Source organism: Gymnogyps californianus, chromosome 8 (genome assembly GCF_018139145.2).
Source record: "Gymnogyps californianus isolate 813 chromosome 8, ASM1813914v2, whole genome shotgun sequence".
NCBI classification, from domain to species: domain Eukaryota; kingdom Metazoa; phylum Chordata; class Aves; order Accipitriformes; family Cathartidae; genus Gymnogyps; species Gymnogyps californianus.
Window position 1 is genome coordinate 29,898,878 of NC_059478.1, and position 19,986 is coordinate 29,918,863.

The 19,986-nt window shown below is 41.0% G+C and overlaps 2 protein-coding genes across 2 annotated transcripts in view; one reads left to right on the forward strand and one right to left on the reverse strand.

Annotated features, from left to right (window-relative positions):
• Positions 1-1,525: 1,525 nt before the first annotated feature.
• CPT2 (carnitine palmitoyltransferase 2) overlaps positions 1,526-19,986 on the forward strand; it is a 74,766-nt gene continuing 56,305 nt past the window's right edge. Inside the window, 2 exon segments of the mRNA XM_050900628.1 lie at positions 1,526-1,642; positions 1,644-1,666. Of these exon segments, the coding sequence (XP_050756585.1) occupies positions 1,526-1,642; positions 1,644-1,666 (140 nt within the window).
• The window catches only part of SLC1A7 (solute carrier family 1 member 7), a 56,824-nt gene continuing 47,650 nt past the window's right edge, over positions 10,813-19,986 (reverse strand). Inside the window, exons 9-11 of the mRNA XM_050900629.1 lie at positions 16,932-17,066; positions 13,172-13,271; positions 10,813-11,049 (exon numbers count right to left, since the gene is read on the reverse strand). Of these exons, the coding sequence (XP_050756586.1) occupies positions 10,813-11,049; positions 13,172-13,271; positions 16,932-17,066 (472 nt within the window). The remainder of the gene's footprint in view (positions 11,050-13,171; positions 13,272-16,931; positions 17,067-19,986) is intronic.

A 19,986-nucleotide genomic window follows, 5' to 3' on the forward strand; every position in this document is an offset into this window, starting at 1 on the left:
GGCCCAAAATTTCAGGATGATACATACGCTGTTAAACTTCTTGATCAAGCTTCAGCCTTTGCCAAAGGAGACCCACCTACAGTTGAAGGAGGATATCCTGTAGACCAAGTAGAGTTAGGAAACCCTTTTCCAAGTTTATTTCAAAATAACTGCACACTGAATCTGTCCTTTAAAGGAGACAGTTTTCCAGCAGCAGCAAAAAAAAAAAAGATACCCCTCTTCCCCAGTAAAAGCCTCACCCCCCCGAAGAGGAATGTCTTTTGATTGTCGTGTAAGAGATGGATGAGGGAGAACCACAGGCTTCATTCCTCACTTACCTGGTATCATCAGCACGTATGACATTGGACATAAAACTGTCAAACCAAAATGGTAGTTTTCTTCTTTCTTTCAAAGGAATAAGAGGCTCCATGAGAGATGATGAAGAATAGTGAGAAGTCCACGGGACTAAGCCCACATATTTTTTTCGCTGTGGGTGGTACCTGTAATCCGAAGGTCCAACCCAGACGTTGGGTGGAGCAGGACCCAGGAACAGGGTCTAACTTTATTATTCCCTTTAGTGAAAATGAGGGGAGTTGGGAAGTTGGCCTCTCCTTAAGCCACAAAGTTCAGCCAGAAAGAGACAACACCACCATTGTTTTCATGTAACTTTCTCCCTGTGAATTGCTTGGATTTGGGAAAGAGAAGAATAGAAAGTTTTTAAGGCTGAGCTAGATGTATGGATAGTAAAAACTTGAAGCCTAAAACGTTCAGTTGGCAACTTTATTCCTAAGTGCATTTGCACATGCTTGGTATTCATGCGTGGTCTGTATGCAAACTGAGGTCTGAGTTTATTTGCTGTTTTTCTTTTAAAGGCCATGTTTCCTCATTACAGAGGATACTGCACAAAATGGGGGGGAAATGGGATTTTTCTGAGATTGAATACGATTTTTCACAGCAACAGGAGTACAAATGCAGCACGTGAGCTATCAAGAACTCAGTGGGTGCCAAAAATAGCCCCTGGATAATGAGCTTTTATTTCAGATGGTGGGCACGTAGCCCGGCTGCGTCTGCAATGTGGACGGGCTGTTCTGCAGCCGTTCTCCTCCTCATCCCCATTCCTTCAGGCTCCTCACCCCCATGGCCATGCCCCCCCTGAGGACTGGGGCACCCAGTGACCACTCCCTACCCACTCCTGCCTCTGCACGCCCTCCCCTCGCTCCTGCACCACACCGCTCCCCTCCAGGTAACACCAGTGGCTTGTTATTTGGGGGCTTCTGGGAAAGAAGGACAAAGATAATTCTATCTTCCCCAGAGGTTTTATCTCCCCACAAGGCGGTTATGGCCCCTTTTCCCTCCCTGGGTACAGGGAGGGGCTGCAGGGCCCACGCTGAGACACCGGGAGTCAGACTGGATCTGGGGAGCCTGTTTCCCTCTGCTCCCCACATTCACAGAAGTGGAGGGCTCCTCCTGCCCCAAACGGGCAGAAAAGCCCCACAAAGGAGCTGGTGCCATCCCGCCTGCTGCGAGGAGAGGAGAGGCCCTGGCCATGGCGGCTCCTCTGCGGAGAGGTAGGTGGCACAAGGCCGAGGCCTTGCATCCTCCACGATGGCGACCTGTGAGCCCCTCTTCAAGGAACAACAGGACCTCGCGGGTGACCAGCAGCCCCCAGCCTCAGCTGGCGGGAGGGGTGAGTTGTGGGGGACGCCAGCGGGCATGCTGCCAGGGAGGGAGGCAGGGTGAGGGGCTAGGGGAGTCAAGCACCTTTGTGGTGTGGTGAGGGGGCTCCTGCTCTGCCTCGAGGGCCTTGCCACACTATGCTGTGGTGTTTGGGGTTTAAATGTTATGTTTAATGAAAAAGAGGTGCTTTACACAGTAAGTAGATACTCTTCTAAGGAAAATGAGTTAAGAAAGGGAAAAAAAAACCTCCAAAGGAAAACTTTTGACCAAATTTGAACCGGAATGTGGTGGGGCAGGAGGGAGGCTGCAAAGTGCTCCCTTGGGGGAGCGGCGGCAGCTCCTAATAAACCGCCAACTGCAGACCTCTGTCAGCGACACAGCATCTCTGCGGGGCTGCTTCCCCTGAGAGTTGCCAACCACCCTCCTGACAGCCGGCTCTGGGTCAGACAGCCATGCCGGGGTGAAGATCTGCTGGATCGTCTGAACAAAAGAATAGCTGCTTTGGGGACTTGGAGATTATTTTTCTTAGCTCCCTCTCATAAATACTACAGGATTGTGCATTAAAAGGGCAGTTGGGGAAAGGATCCTCCAACTCCTGCAGGTGCTGAAGAGTTGGGCTGGCAGGCCTGCTCCTAAGGCATCTGTGGTACAAACCCCCTCCTCCTCTTCTGCTGCTTTGCAAGACAGATAGAGGGGACTTTTTCCTGAAAAGGCTGAGGATCTGGAGTAGCAGAAGTTAGGTACGTGCAGGAGTGAGGTTACAGACCTGCATTAACAAAGTGGATGAGAACGGGAAGTGTCCTCCTCCCTGGGACCCAACTGCCATTTCTTCTGCTCTTCAGTGGTCCACACAGAGGGGAGAGGCAGGAGGGGTCTGATCGAAACTTCACGATTGTTCTCTTTTGACAGTGTTCCTGATGGTCAATAAGAGTTTAGTTTATGATGCTGTTTGTCACCATGTTGACTGAGCCTACTAACATTTTTACAAATTTTGCTTACAAAAAAGTGATAAGAATAAAGACATATTTTACAAATAATATTTTTGATGGGAAGCAGTGTCTTGGAAAGCTTCTATGATATAGTCCAATATCCTATTAATTGATTTCAATCTATACTGTAATATTGGTGAGTCTTTCTTCCTGGGTTTGGGAATAGTTGTCCTAAAAACTTAAACATATATAGAGTTTTATATAATATGAATTTAGCCTTGTTTTTTCAAGATATTTCCTTCTCTAATTGGATTAATTTATGGAGGTCATTGTAATTGCTTTATTATGTTGCTAATATAAGAACAGTGAGTAAATTCCCTGAAGAACTCCATTTCCTTTAGTGAGGAAAATATTGGTGTGCCCTGTAGCTCTGATTCACACTGCTATTGTAAAGTCAGCCAGCTGTGAGATATATGTGGAGGCAGTGGATGATAAATGTGTTCTAATAATCCAGTATACAAAGTGTTTCCATAAAAATTCTTCAGTAGTATCCAAGGACGTTAAACAGTCCATCAATAAAGTCCTTCTTTAAATGGTTTTGAATCAGGCAAAGGCTGTTTTAATGCACAGTTGTACAGGCTATCTCAAGTTTTCCCCATGGTAGTTCCAGAATCTGTTTTTAGCATATGATTATGATACTGCCGAGAACGTTGCTTCTGATAAAAATTTAGATTGATTTGCAGTATTCTCAGCTCCAGTTGCAGACAAAAAATGAATGAGTCTCATGCTTTTATTACTTAAGATATAATTGTGTGTTTGTTGACAGTCATCAAAGAAATTAGCTTTAAAAAATCCTTACTTAGGATATATCTTTTATACAGGATTAAAATTAACTTTGATTACTGATATAGCACTCTAGATGTCTCCCCTTCTTTGTGGTGGACCTCTGTTTTGGGTCTGTTTAATTCAAATGCAGCAGTGGGATAAAACTCAAAGCACTTTACTGACGTGCTGAAGACAGTAGAGTTGCTGCACCGTGAAGCACCCTCATTATCCCCAGCTTAAAAGATTTGGCACTGGAAGACTCACTTTGGTTCTTCCTGCTCTCTCTGTAAAGCAGGTAGGAAGAACCAAAGTGAATCTTCCAATGCCAAACCAGGCAGGAACAACCAAAGTGAGTCTTCCAGGTTGTTCCCACCTGCTTTCAGAGAGGGGACGAACAAAATGTCTGGGATGCAGATAATCTCTAACACCTTTTGTGAAATTTACTTTGGAGAGCTGCAGATTACTTGCACAGAAAGTACGGTATGGAGCTGTACATTAGTCCTGTGCACAGCACCAGTGAGAAAACAACAACTGAGAATGAGGAGTCACAGTGGAAATTCTCTCCATCGGAGAGCTTTGAGACTTCCTTTCCGAACTTTCTGCTAGAGCTAGCTCCAACCACAGTGCTGGACTGATACCCTCCTGTCCGTCCTGATTTCTCCCTCCCCAGATACTTGGTTAGGAAGGATTTCATGTCAGAGAGATGCATTCTTCTATTAAAAAAACCAAGAAGACTGGATGATTTATTCTAAAACAAAGATCATACATTTACTGATTAAACTATCAATAAAATATAGACTACCCAAATCTCTGTACTTTGAGTTCATTTTCAAGAAAACTCATGAAATATAAAAGAACTATTTAAAGTATTTAAATGGAAAAGAAGATGGAAGATTAGGGTTGAAAATACTCAGTTTGACTTAGTTCTGTATAATTTCCACATGTTTTTAATAGCCTAGTGGTAAAACCCAATAAAACCACTAGAAGCAATGAAATCATAATGAAACATCTCAAGGTCAGTCTTGTTTTTCTTTTGGTTTTGCCATTTAGCCCATACAGTATTTGTAGCAGATGTAATGTGAGATATCTGTGAACATAAAACACTTCTTGTTTTGCTTCCCCTGCTTTTTCCATCTTATTAAAATACCCTTCTTGGGGGGCGGGGGGGGAACTAGAGATATTATATCCTTATTAGGAAAGTTCAAAAGCAAGAATTAACTACAGTGAGTTTCATGTGGTGGGTCAAATCCTGGCTTTCAGCTGGCATTGTGTGCAGACACATACAAGTGTACGTTTCATTCCTAAATGAAATGCAGATACCTCTTTGTGATGAAAGACGGCTGCTTTTAAAGCAACACATGCAGAACTCTGTACCTTACAGAAGAAAAACTCCTATGATGGAACCTGAAAAGCAGAACTGTGACCTACCCTGAGCACATCTGTAATTTCCAGTGGCATGGGAAGTCTAGGGTTTTGTAATGACTTAATTGAAAACGCTTCAGGAACGGTATTTGCTTGTTCATGTGCCGGACTGAATGCTCTATGCTAGTTTGGAAGGAAGGACGGCATGCCCTACCACCAAAAGTCTTTGTGGGAGTACAAATAAATTTTCATCATATCACAAATAGGAGAAGGAAAAGACTTGTTCCATTAACTGCATAGTCTGTTCCAATAGTTTTCAGTAAGTGAGAGGTAGCCAAGAATTAGCTGTGAAGGGCTGACCAGTGAGTCACAGATGCTTGTGGATACCTGCAGACCTGTCTTTAGTGGCTGTCTGCAAGCAGAAGCTTTGTGAGGAGAGGGATGGCTTGCTCCATCCCTACATCTCCAGCTGTCGGTACCTTATCTTGGAGCCAGCAAGGAAAGGAGGTTTGATTCTATTGCAGGAGAAGAAGTGATTAAACACTCTTCCTCTTCACCTAGCAATACCCACCATCTTGTCTCCCTGAAGCCTTTTTTATTCGTTCCCCAAAATACCACTCTCTCAGTAACAGACTGCTATCATTTTACTTTGACAGCCTGTAAAATACCTAAAATATCCTGTGACACATAACTGCCAAAAGTCTCAGCTTTGCCAAATCCATTCCCGTATATCATCTTCTAGGCTATAGAGATGCAACCTTGCTACTTTATAAATGATGGAATCTGAGGTTTTGTCACGTAAAACAGGAGCCTGGCAATTGTGAGTAGTGATCCTGTGCTTCCAGAGAGGTAGTAGTGGCTAATCCAAGGTAATCATATGAGTCCCCTTTAATGTGTTATGTAACTGTCTCAGTCTTCAGCTGATTTATCCTTACCATGCAACACCCTGTTGAATTAGAAAACTGCTTTTTCTCTGTTTATAGATGGGAAGCAAACCCTGCGTTCTTGTGGTCACTTGACCATGAGATCACATCAGAGGTCTGAGATAGTGAATAATGAACTGAACTTAAGCAGTGACCACCCTTCCTGTTCTATTGATCTCATCCGTTTGGGGTTTTGTGGGACAAACCCTCTTAAAAATTCCAGAAGTATCAATCAGTATGCTCCAAAGTAGTTAGTGAGGAATGTAACTTTGAGCATATATTGCCTCCTTAGTTGTATGTGAAATCATAGGCTAAAGTGAGAAATTTAATACATGTATTTCATTTGCAGCTCGGCCCTCAGTGAATGGATGCATTAAATTTGTCTATTCTGGGGCCTCTTTTCCAAATGCAGCAAAGTCAGATATTTTCCAGCCATTATTATTGCAAAAAGATGTGCTCCCCCACTGCAAGATAGGCAGCAGTAGCGTCCCTTTAGAAAAACCTACATTGCTTTCTCTCCTCACTGTATTTAGTCCTCAGCTGGAGGGCTGTGATCTCAGCCAGCTTAGTGCCTGGAGGGGAAAACCAGCAATTCCTCATTGCCACTGTGACTGTAATGAAAGATAGCTGTCTCGATGTAAAAACGCACCTGGTCGTTCAGTAGAGACATAGACACAGGAGTACTTAGCATTGGGCAAGATCAAAGGCAGCCTGAGTTTTCCAAATTCAGTTCATTTCCTAGGTTACACATTTTGCTTGCACACATCAACCACCTTCTGCTAGTAGTTACCTCATTTTTATGGAAAGCACAGGAAGGACTGAGGTTGTTTCCAAGACTATCCATCTGGCTTGAAGATGAAGCTTTCCATCTGCTTTGAAAGTATTACAAATCAGTTCACTGTTGTTAAAAAGGGACTAAAATTAATGTTTGTTGTAGCATTGAAAGCAAGAGCTCATCAAATAGGGATGTTACAGAGTTACTGTATTTTCTAAGTGCTTCAGCATTGCTAGGATAGCATGGAGGGAGTCTACAATTCAATGTTTTGGCTAATTATTTAGATCATCTTATTTGTATGTTGGGATACATACTCAGGTGGCACAAATAAGCTTAGCTGCAATTAAGTCATTTAAGTGGCATCAATTAAGACTAACTGAGAATATGAGTAATGTGTTAGTTCCATAAACTTCTGTATTTGGGTTAGCAGCCAAAAGCTCTAGGGAGTTAGTGGGATGCATAAATGCTCTGGTTGTGTCTCTTTCTCCCAGTTCTAATTCTTGCACAAGGATTTATTACAGCAATTCAACACTTCAAATCTTCCTTGGCATTGGCAAAATCCTCAAGAACCTGTTTTAAGATGTCTTTAATGATGTTTTATGCCACAACAATCTGCAGTGGCTTCTTTCCTCTCAGTAGTATCTCTAGAGCAATGCAGTTGCAAATTAACCAGCATAAAATTACTGTCTCTGATAAGTATGTGTTAATTTGGGTTATTTCCCAAATTATTTCTTCCATAGCTGTATACAATGCACCACCCTTCTTAATTATCTTCTCTCCCTCCTCAACACTCTCCCCTAGTGTGTCTTGAGTATACTTTAATTGGCTAAGTTCCCTTTCTTTTTAGCAGGGGGAGGCAACTTCAAAATAACGTTGAATGTTGCCAGTTAAGAAATATGTTCTTTCCACATATACTTGAAAGTATTCCATGCAAACTGTTGTAATTAGTGATTGATTGGTTGATTGATTGATTTTTTTAATATAAAAGTTTTGAGACTATAAGGGTCACATGTTTGTTTTTATGCTCTGAAAGTAGGACAAACATATTTACCAACACAAAGCTTGCACTCTAACTTGATAATCAACAGCTTCATTATTTTTGTTGGAAGGAAGTGTGACTATAGCTGGAAAATGTGAACAGATCCACGCATGCAAATATGATATGGAACCTACTGCTAGCCTAATTGCACCGTCTGTCAAGCTGCTTGACAACAAACACCATGAGACACAGAAAATAGCTGACATGGAGGAAAACTTACATAAAAATTATTTTAACTTCAGTGTTTGCCTCTCCCCAGTTAACAGTGGTGTCTCATGTTCAGTACAGAATGACTGTAGCAGCAGTCAGATGCTCCAGTCAAGGTCACACTACGCTCAGCAACATATATTTACCAGAACGAAGAAGTAAAGTGCTGTAGGCCTCTAGTTAGCAGTATTTGATACCACAAATGATAAAGGTCAGGTGAGAAACTGGACCACTGCCTTCCTCCCAGCTGAATGGGAGGCACGTATTGGTATAAACCCCAAGTTTTAAAGATCCGAACAATATAATATGAAAAAAATAATGCATTTCAAATTTGCAAAGCAAAACTGGACACACTTTGAATAGGGTTTGAATGCAGAAGGCTAATTTTAAAACAGCCTGTTGATTCCATAAAACATGCCTTCACACATGAGACTTCTGCATTCCCTACTTGCCAGACCATAAAGGGCAAAATTGCAGTTTTCTTTGTTGTGTAGGACTTGTGTAGCACAACTGGCTGCTTCTTCTGGTCTTTGATGCTTTATCTCATCTGAAGTTCTTCTTGTAGAAGTCACAGCTTCTTAGCACTGGAGTTGGCTTAGACCTCTTGAGACATGACTAAGCTGAAGAGTGTCAGACCAAGTAAGCTGTTCCAGGCAAGCAGGCAAAAGGATTTGCACTTTGTAGTTAGCCAAAGGTTGTAGGTGGCTGGAGAAGGTGGTGGTGGTAAGGCTAGCAGCACTTTCTGCTTGGCAGACCATGGCACCTTGGCATGGTGTGTGGGCAGACTCATCCAAAACCAGTTTGGAACTACTCGTTCCAAATCTTGGATCTACTTGGCCTCTTTCATCATTGTTATCTATGCAAAGTGATTGTAAAGTGATAGATGACTGGCAGGATTTTACTATCACTTCACAGAGCTGTAATTGACTGTGTGAAGTTGAAACTTTATGTTATGTTTTCTTTGCTGTCAAAGTCAGAAGGCAGAGATCCTGCCCTCTCCACATGCACTTACCCTCTTTCATCCCTGGCTGCTTGTTCTTGTCCCTGTGTCACCCCTTCACTTGTGTTGACACAACTGTCTGTTAGGACTGTGCTAAAAACATATGTGAACTGGTTTGAATTAAAAATATTTCTCATCTGATTCTTCGTCTGGCCTCATAAATAATTGGGTCTGTACAGCTGGGAGAGGAGGGGAGGCAGTGCAGGGAGGAATGGACAGCTGGGGAAGGATGAAGGGGACCTCCTGGAGCTGCCAGTGCTGCTGAGATGAAAGTATCAGACGCTGTGTTTGTCAGCTAGTGGTTCTGCCCGCTCAGAGAGGCACAGACCAGCCTCATCTCTCCCAAATCACTCATTTTAATGGCACTCGGTAGAGCAGGTCCATTATAGGACTCTTTCAGGAGCAAATTGTTCTGAATAATTTCAGTTCTTCCCTGTTCTTTGTGTTCTGTGCTTGTTGTTTTCACTCTAGGATCAAATCAGGAAAATAGTTACCAAGTGTATGTATTTTCAAATTAATACATAATTTCTGAGGAATTATAGGCAAATAAGATGTATGTTTGTTCTTTCTGGCTTTACCATTTGATATTTAAACTACCTATATTACAGCCCTCTGAGGCAACTAATTAGTGCATGACAAAAGAAATAGTCTGAACAGGAGCCCTCAAAGAACAAGTGAATATGCACATCCCAGGAAAACCATTAATCATGTGCATGAAGCACTTCTGCTTCTGGTGAGTGCAGAAATTGTCCTTTTTGACTGGGTTCTCTACAGATGAGAGGAGCATATTATAATACCAGGCACATGTTATCTGAAGCTGATATGCCACAAGTAGCTAAATATAATATGTCAAGTGTATTGGTATGAACTAGTATGTAATCTCTGGATCGAATCCCAACTTTTCAAAAGGTCTCCTCACTTCCACTCTCCATTTTGGCAGAGAAATAAGAAGACACTAATAGTAGAAGTGCACAGACAGCCTGTTTTTAAATGGCAGGTTTATTAAAAATGTTCTCTATCACAAACATTGGAAACATACTCAGCAGATTTTATTGTAACTGAAAGACTCAGTAGATAGTGGAAAGGGAGTAACTGTCAATGTAGATCAACCACTGAATTATGAGAAATAACGGGCCAGTTTCCACAGAAAACTCCTCGCAAAACCCCTGTATTACTCAGCATCATCGGGTTCCAGTTTGTGTTCAGTCTGCCCTTAGGATGAAGCGTATGGTTCATGAGCTTGAGCTTTGGGTTTATATTTACAGTAGAACAGCCTACAGATTACAGGAGAGGACACATTAGCACCAGTGCTTATGGATTAGGGCTCACATCGCCTCTGCCACTGCATGTGCATGGTACTGACTCTACTGAAGAGTTAGGTTAAAAAAAGGTTAATAAATCTGGCACTTGGAAGGCAAACTGTGCTCTGCAGTGACCTAGGAATTCTTTGTGTTATGTATCACACTTGAATGCCTGTCTCTGAAGGCTGCCCATCAGAATTACCTTAATGTGCTTTCTTGCAAAAATGCATGCTTTGCTTCACCTCTGCTTGAAGTGTTATTTAGTAATAGATGTAACCCCTTGAGATCAGGAAATCAGTGTGATTTTCTTACTGCTGTTCTAAAACTAAGCACAAACTATATTTAGAGAACATTAGACAAAATTAGTATCTTTAGCAGTTTTGCTGAAACATTTTCACATAGCAAAAAATCTACATAAATACAGTGTTCATAATTACTGAGATTCACAAAAAAAGGCTTTGGTTAGAAAATCAAAAAGGGTCAAATAAAAAAACTTAAAAAAAAAGAAGCCAAAGGAGTGTCAAATACTATATTGGAGTCAAATGAGTGCAGAATGAAACAGTTGTCGTCCATTAGTTAATTTTTCAGTACTGAAATCTTCCACCTAAAGAAGCCCATGTCTCTTGCAAGCTGTGTGCCTTTCCTGACGTTCACAGCTGGTCTCCTAGCTCCAGTACAAGCAGGGTGGCGATAATTCCACATTTTCCTGTTCAAGGCAAAGAGTCCCTCTTCCAGCTGTGAGGTAGAGATTGGGTATCAGGTCACTGGGGTATGAGACACCACTGAGTGCAGCAGTTACACATTTGTTTCTAGTTCATTTATTTCAATAGTGCAGTGGTCTTTACTGTTGGATTTCTTAGTGTGATTCTCCACTGGACTTTCTTCTTGCTCCACTTGTACGGGTATGTGGTGCTGAAACCCTTTCACTGTTTCTGGTCCACGAGATTCATTCATGGTCTTCACACAGCCATTTCTCTGGTAAGCCACAATCTGATGGATGTTAATAGGCTTAGTTTCACAGATCAATGGCACCTATGTGAAAAGCATTAAGATCTGGAGTACTGCCACTGTTTGCTGTATACAACAGGAAAGGAATTTTTACTTTGAAAGCCTGTGGTCTGCTTTACATTAACCAGGATTATCTAGGGCCTCCATAGACTTCCAGAACCTGTTTCTCATATACACTAAAGCATCTTTGCACCATCTGGATAAAGTGAAGGTGTCTCTAAGTATGTAAAAATTCAAATTCTGTCACAACTCTAATTTAACTTATACTCACAGTAATAACTGCTTGCATCAGTAAAGTGGTATAAGTAGGGTAAATAAAGACTAGAATTTCAGGGCTAAGTTCGAAAGTTACAGACTCTCAATGACCAGTATGCTGAGCTTTGGGCAGTGCTTGCTCTTGAGTGCAATTACATAGACCATTAAGTCATTTGTTGTTGCTTTCTGCCTTTCTTCTAACCCAATAAACTAACACCTGTCTTCTCAGTTTGCACTGTTTCAGAAGAAATAAAGAGGGTTTGTTTGACTGATTCATAAGTTAAATATTGAAGTGTCCTTTAAATCAAACCAGAAGTTCTGATGGGGAAAATAAGACGTAAATACTGGCAGAGAAAAGAGGTGGGCTTGCAGCTGAGAAAATTTGGCCTTTGGGTATACATTACTAACTCCACAAATTATGCAGCCAAAATGTATGGCAGACTAATGGTATATTTTAATACAATTATAGAGCATGATGCAAAGAAAAATCTCATCACAGATGACTAAATAATCCCTTAGGAGGGATTTTGTATTCTTGAAACATCTCTTCTTGAGTTCTGACTGAGTTCTAAATACAGCAATGAAATGTCAGGAGGCCTGTGTTATGCAGGAACTCAGGCTACACTTCTGGCTTTGTAACAGATGACATACCTTACCATGAGGTTGTATGTTTAGTTTTTTTGTAGCTAGCTATATGTGTAGCCCATATATTCAGGCCTAATCCTGTCATCAGTAATTACTGCAGGTGCTAAGTACCTCAGAGGATAAGGCCTGTCTTTCTATATAAAACTTGAAAAAGCAGGAATTTTAAATGCATGTTGCAGGAAGGCAAGAGAATGGGATTTACCAGAAAGACTGTCTGTAAAATGGGAGAAATAATGATAGAAATAAAACTTTGCTATTAATACTGTTGTTCTTTGTAGAATACTACAAATGATGCACAGAAATGAAACATGCCTTGTGAAAATCAGTCCTCATGAAGAAACTTTTCTGCATAAACCATTCTGTCTTTGTGGAAGAAAGGTAGTGAGTGTCTGCCATGAGCTGAAATGGTTGGAGATTAGCACCTCCAAGCAAGAAGGGCTTGTGGAATTAGGAATCTCCTTTGTCAAGGATTTGAAGGAAGAGCATGAGAAGGAGTTCCTGGTATAAGGAAAGACTGAATGATGCATGCCAAGGGGGAAGGGAAAAAAGCACAGGAGTGGAGGGAGGCAGGGGCAGAATACAGAGGTATGTGTGGTGTATGGAATAAGATATAGAGAAGGAAAAACAAAGATGTAAGGAAGGACTTGTATTAAATGTAGAAGGCATGAAGATGCCTGAGAATGAAGTCTAGAATGGAGCAATGTGCTCGTGCTAGTCCAGAAAGGAAATTATTGCAATGATGGCTTCAGATTATGCTAACACAGAGACTTGAAACACGCAGGGTAGTTGCTTTTGTTGTGAGCTTATTGAGTATGATACTCAATGATACACTCATAGATACCTTTACCTCCCCCTATACACAAATAGGCAAGGACATTTGTCACCCTGCTCTGTTGCTGGTCACATTTTTAGAAGAAGTACAACTTACTGGACTTGGGTACTGAGTGTGGGACTTGCAGTTCCAGCATCTTGTGCATTTGCAGGACAGCGCAGCTGCTTCTCCTGCTCCCAGTCCCAGTGTGCCAGACACAGCTGGCTGGCAAGCTTTGAGCTTGAGTGGCTTTTTGCATGACCTCATGGAAAAGTACCCCTCCACCCCATCTGGCTAAGCAGCACATTGCCCGATTCTGTCCTCTCTCTGAAAAACCTTTTATAAACTAGATGAAATAAATGTGGGAGGCTGAGAGCTTGCAGGTTCTTTGCCGTAATATGGCACACGCTGGCACACCCTGGCTCATGGCGTTACCTCATCACCATCCTTGATAAACTCCTTCCGGCAGATGTGGGCCATGATCCCAGCAGCCAGCGCATCTCCCAGGACGTTGATCATTGTTCTAAACCTGTCTCTGGAAAATGAAATAATAATGGTAAGTTGTTGGCTCTTTGGGTACATTCCTATGCCTTCATCACTGTAGTAATTATAGCTGAAGGCCAGTTTTGCTGTTTTTATGAGCTAAGAAGTTTAGAAACGGTAGTAAGGAGTTTGGCACGGGGCAGCCACTAGTTACTGAGCTGCTCAGTTGGGTTTTCCAGCCTTTTCTGAGCTCAGTGCACTGTGCTGCCACATACTTTAATTTGTAACTGAGCTAACTAGAGCAGCTATGCCTCCCTATACATGCAAGCTGATTCAGCACTAGAAAGGTTTAACACAGCAGATCAAGACTGCATTTATGTCCGAGTTTTTATGTTAAGGTCTAGTATTATGGCCTGATTTGGAGGCTGGTGCTGCAAATGTCTTCATTCAATAAAAGTAGAGGGCAGCCACTACAACCAGTACCTTATATTAGTTATCAAGGTCCCAATCTCAGCAACCGAAGTGCTAGTTAAGAAGATTATTGTATTGGCAGAATGTGCAGAATACAATCAAAAATATTCAGAAGATTGCTAAATAACTACACTCACAAACTAAGCAGGCATTGACCATATTTAAATAATGTTCATTTCTGAAAAAGCTATGGTTGCTATGGCTACCAGTGGCTCTTAAAGATTCTTCATTTTCAGTTATCATCTTTTCCAATTTAAATTTGTATGCTTGACAGTACTTTGTATAGATACAGTTTCACTTTTTTTCATTTATTCATTTATGGGGTCATTTCTTCCCTGTTTGCACCTTCTACCCACTGTCTAAAAAATAAATCTATTAAAATACAGACTGTAAATACAGAAAAGTAAGTGGTTGTCACAGACAAGTGTTACACTTGGAACACCTTGGAACCTATTAGTTAAAATTGATGAGATTTCAAATAGACGATACAGCTTTTAAGTCTGAAATATATCACATCTTTTCCAAGAAAAACATACACATCTGAAAACTGTGTCATATTAGTACCTTAGTTTATAAATGTGGGTTATAAAATGGAGGTTCAGAAATCTCCAGATGTTTCGCTTATTAAAGTCAGCGACAGTCCAATATCAACACTGCCCAGATTTCTGATCCTGTATCTTAATATAGAAAAGAATTGAAAGTGTGTGCTGATTTTGTTTCAGATATTTTAGGCATGTACTCTGCGCCTGCAAATGTTTATGCAGTTGCTTGCCTAATTAGCATGAAAGTTCCTGCATGAAAGGTTATTTGCATGTGCAGTTACCCAAATTGTACATGCCATTGCAAGTAACTTCAGCAATACTATTCCACAGCTTACACCTAGATGTGGTTGTTGACTCCAGGACCCAGTCCTACACTTGTTTGCTGAATCCATTTTTCTAATTCCTGCTGTTCTGATTTTGGGTTTTGCCTTGAGGAAAATTCCCACAAGAATATGTTAAGCAGGGAAAAATACTGTTACAGTACATATTGATAGATGTTCCTGTTACAAATAGACTTTTTTTTTCTTTGGTTGATCATCAAATTTTGATTCTTGGAAAGATATTCTGAGTTGTTAGTTTTGGATTATGCAAAGAGTCAGCTGCGGCAGAGAAGCAGCTGTATGAGCAGAGCTCAAGCGTTTGCACTCCCTTTTGGGCTCTGATCAGCATCTCTTCTGAAGACAGGATTTTTCTGAGGAAACAGTGCACCACACTGAAACTCTCAAGAAAATGAATTGCCTGGCACATTGTTCGACCAGTTCTATTCTGTGTTTCTGTGTGTATGGAGTAGTCTGCACTACGCATGAGTAGAACCACACCGCACACCACTGACATTTCTCCACTAAGAGGCCAATCTGCTGCTAGTGGCATTTTGTTTAGTGCAAACACGTGAGTCAGGTGTTGCAGTGGTATTTTAGCTTTAGATGATATTATTAACGATGCAAAACTTTTACCTTGTGTTTAATAAATTAGCTGAGATGTTTTGATTTTCTTCTTTATGTCTCTAGGCACTAGCTAAAGGTATGAAGTTCACGTACATGTTATGGCTACCTAAACGAGTTCCAATACCTGCAGTGCATTGTAATGGGTATTTCAGTCTCATGAGATCATCTAACCAGCCTTCTTTAAGCATTCTTCTTACTCCAGTACTTCCAAAACTAATACTGAAAATATTCATCATGTCAACCATGTTGACACTTTGCATCTGCAGGCTCTTGAAACCACCAAGTGCCGAAATATAGAAATATACTTTTTGTATGAAAGGTCATCTGCAAAACACAGAAAATTGGGTCTGTTCCTTGCTCGCTTTTTAATACCGTCTGGAACTATAGCCTGAAAAAGTTTTTTGTCTGTTGTTTTGAAAAGTTTTGTAAGACAAAAAGAAGCATAATTCCCATATACGCTGGAAGACTTACTGGAAAAACAATGAAATGTTGATGTTGCAAGAGCTGGGCAAAAACTGAGCAATATAGAGGGAAAAGGCTTTTGTAATACAGCTTAAAATACTTTGATTTTGCTGTGCTTCATTAACTATTGAGCTTCAGTGACTAGCATTAGAAAGGCTGCTTTATTAAAATTTGAACTGCCATTCCCAAGTTTAGATGCCCACAGCAGATATTATTTATCCTTCACAGAAGAATATTCCTGATATTCCTAAAACAAAATATGTCTTAAAGTATGCATACAACACAACACTCATGACTCCTATTAATAATAATAATAATATTCTATTGCACTGAACAGGAAAGTAAATAATTTCTTCTCACAATTCTTTGTACAAAAAATCAGTGGCTTAAAGTTGAATAAACTAGGATATATAACAGAATGGATTTGTAACACATTTTTACCCAGAACCTTGATGTAATAAAACTCCACTGTATTAATGGAAATATATTTTATATAGACTAAATAAAAAATATTTTGGACTGTTCCCTTGTGGATGCATACACTGGTTATGTAGTTAATTGAAATGCTAATGAGCTAGGGACCAGTATTTTATGATTCATCTTCCTAGACTATTCAAAATTGTTTGATTGATTTATGGACATTTACATAAAAGTTAAGAGTTCAAATAAACCACTCCTTATGAATTTTTGAAGTGGCTTTTCTCATGGGTGACATGAATCTCTTTTATTCTGAGTGTGTTAAGTTTTAGCCTCTGCCTCTGCTGTTAAATCCTCAGTGACTAGGGATGTAGCAAAGTAATCTCTCTACAGAATGGCTGCGCTTGCAAAACATGGAGCCACTTCCATTACTATCCTTCTAGGTAAAAATCATTCTTAATTTTTCCCATGATCTGACTTAAGGTAGTTACTTCGGTCTACTTCTTCATCCTCCCTCCCTGTGAATGTGAAGAACAATTGATCACTGTCCTCTTCAGGACAATCTTATCTATATCAGAAACTGCTGTGATGACCTCTTTCAGCCTGCTCTGGTTTTAGACTAAACAAACTCTGCTTCTTCAGCCTTTCCATGTGGGTCGTATTGTCCAAGTCTCATCTAGACTCTCTCTCATTTGTCTATGTCTTTTTTCAATAGAATGCCCACTCAGTATTTAATCTGAGGCCACATTAGCACCGTTTCAAGCAAAATAATTACTTCCCATGCCTTTTATGTGTATCTGTATTACTATATCCCTGGAGACCATTTGCCTTTTTAGCAACGTTGCCACCATGGAAACTTCAAAAGATGTTACTTACAGTGCCCAGTCAACGGCAATAATCAACGTGATGTCGTCTGTTGGGAGCCCAACTGAGGTCAGAACAATGACCATTGTCACCAGGCCAGCTTGCGGGATACCTGCAGCACCTATGCTGGCAGCTGTTGCTGTGATACTTTAACAAAGAAAGAAAGGAATAAGCTTTACCAGTGATGGGTTGTTCTGCAAGAAACCACACCATGTTTCTACAGGAGCTTTCCTAAACCATAATCTTTCTTACACAAGCCACTGCACAGAAGTGCCAGTGTTTTGTGGACAGAAGTCAGGTCAGAGAGCAAGGACAGGCCAAACTGTTTGCCCAGTGTTAAATTCTCACCCTCTGCCTTTGCAGCCTTGGCACTGGTGGGGCAGTTCTGTTATCTCTTAATATCACAAGTGCAGAGAAAGGGGGGCAGCCAGGCTGTGGGCTTCTCTGAGTTATGTCAGCTTCTCATCGGTCATGGCACCATGCAGCGCTGTGTGCCATGAATCTGCCAGCACTCCTCATCGCTGCTTCACCCTTGGCAGCAGAGCTCCCAGCAGACATCTCTGAGTCACCATCGGCAGTTCCTGTGCCAGGCAAATCCGCGGCTGGCTGCGGCTAGGGCCTTTAATGTCAATCCATCACAAAGAGGCTAGGCCAAGGGTAAAGAGGCTGGGCCAAGGGTGAAGTCCTTGCATAGCACGTGGCTTTGCATACTTGGATCTAAATATGAAGCAAGTGTGAATGTGACTGTACCTCTTCAGTTTCTGGAAAGTATTTTTACTTGACCTTCACACCATTTTTTCAGCCAGGCAAGCAGAAATGAATGGGAGACCAGGGCAAGAGTGGACCTGGCAGGCTTAACATTTTTTTCATAATGCTATTTTTAGGGGAGGGATTTCATTCCTTTCTCCAGGAGCAAAAGTGACTGGATATATTCATTTCCACCCATCTGGCCACTTCCAAGAGCTAGGCCATCCAGCAGAAAGACGAAATACAAATGTTGACGATTGTAAAAGGATGACATAAAGCGTATACACTGATAATCCACTGCATTCATCAATCCAGAATTTCAGAGCTTTTGGCAAGCAGTTAAGTCTCATCAACCTCCTATGATGGAAAATGAGGGTAACAGTATTCACCCATACGGAAACTGAGACACAGAGATATCCAGTATCTTGCTCACAGCTGTACAGTGTACCAGTAGAGCAGCATCAGTATTTATAACTAGAGCCCTTTCCTGCAATAAAAAAAATAATTTGCATGTGGGTGTGATGGGGAACAAGAAAGACTTAAAACTACATTTTGAAAAAGTTAGCTTGTATAGCATCTGAATAGCATTGTAATAGGCAGACTATAGACAGAAAGGAAGGGACAGAACCTCAGTAGTTGAATAAGAGATAACTATAATGAACATTAAAATGCTCTCCAGTTAGTGCTATAAACTGGCTAGCTGATGAGGACTGCTTCTGCCTCCTAAGTCAGTTCAGGCCACAAAGTCTCATGACTTAATTGGGAGCAAACCCAGGAATGTTTAAGATTGTACGGGCAGCTCATCTGCTATTCCATTCAATTTTGACCTTGATGTAGATGTTTCTTTCTATAATATGTTCAATTGATGGGAACAGGATCTTTACTCTCTTTTTCTGCTACATCTAGGTTTGCATAATCACATTGATATAAACTGTCGACCTGGGTTTTACAAACTGTGAGCAAAGTAGACTGATTATTTTTCTAACATTTTTTTCCCCTCTGGCAAAAATATCCTGGCACTCAGGAATATTTGAATTTTAAACCTCCAGGTCCTAAAGTATCAAGATCTGGGGCAGGTTTGGCCCATAGAATTTGGCTTCAGATATTCAAGGTACTGAATCCACCATGATTTCCTATTTACCCCCTTCTTTTGTAAGTGAGTCTTTTTATTTCTTTCCTTTCTTGGATTTTTCCAATCTTCATTTGTATTTTCCTTCTACTGTCTTTAGTTCTGTCTGGTTCTTATGTACTAGCACTTAATATGGGGAGTGAAAATAAAGAGATAAAATAGGGTTCTGCTAAGAGAAAGCTAGAACTTACCGTTTTTCCATTTACTATCACCCTCCTTCTTCATTTTTCAAATCACCATTCTCTACTTCAAGGTGTAGCTAATGTCTGCCCGTGCTCTGGGCCATATTTTGGGACCACATGCTAAAAACATCTCCAAATTAAAAATCACCAAAGACTAAATTTTAGCACAGGGTCATTCCAATAATTTTCAGAGAGAGAGCGAGCCTGAAGCAAGAGCTCATATGGGCACAATTTATTTCTTCTGCTGCTAGTCTAACCAGATCTTGCCAGAAGCCCATTAGCAAACCTCAGCTGTCATCTGGGGTTAGTTTCAGGACTCTCCTCTTCTTGTCATGAAGGTTTTCAAGTCCAGCAGAAGATGGGCAAGGCCCAGCAGTGTAAACGGGGCAGTGATGAGGTCACTGGGTGGGTAGGTAAGCAGATCTCAAATATGTTGCACAAGGCTCTGACTATGAGGAATGTTTTTCTAATCATTTGTTCCCTGCTGGAAACCTGCAGGTTTCAGTCCCTGAGGCATTCTTTGGCAGCCGCTGGAGTTATTCTGGCAGTAATTTTTCAGCTGGATCTTCTAGTCTTTTGGATCCATTACAGACCTTTCATGGACGGAGTATGCAGCTATAGCACTCTCTACCCACTGAGAGCATGGTTGTTTATGAAGTTTTCTGCTTTAACAAGCAGCAGAGAAGACATTTAAAAAATATGTGAGTGATATGACATCTTCATGAAAACCTGCCCTGATAGTAGCATCTGTCCTCCTTCCCTGTTGCCCTACTCCTCCAAGGTTTGACAAAGAGCTTCCTAACACACACTATTCCCTGTTCCCTGATATAGGACTTCTAGTTTTGCATTTTTTTAACCTTTTCCTCTCATGTAAAGATGCAAACCAGACTTAAAGTTGAAAACAATTCTGACATTTAAAATAGTGTTTTAAACACCAATAATGATAGTAAAATGTTCCAATCCTAGTAAATGATCAATGGGTTGCCTAAAAGTAAAAATTAGACAGTTA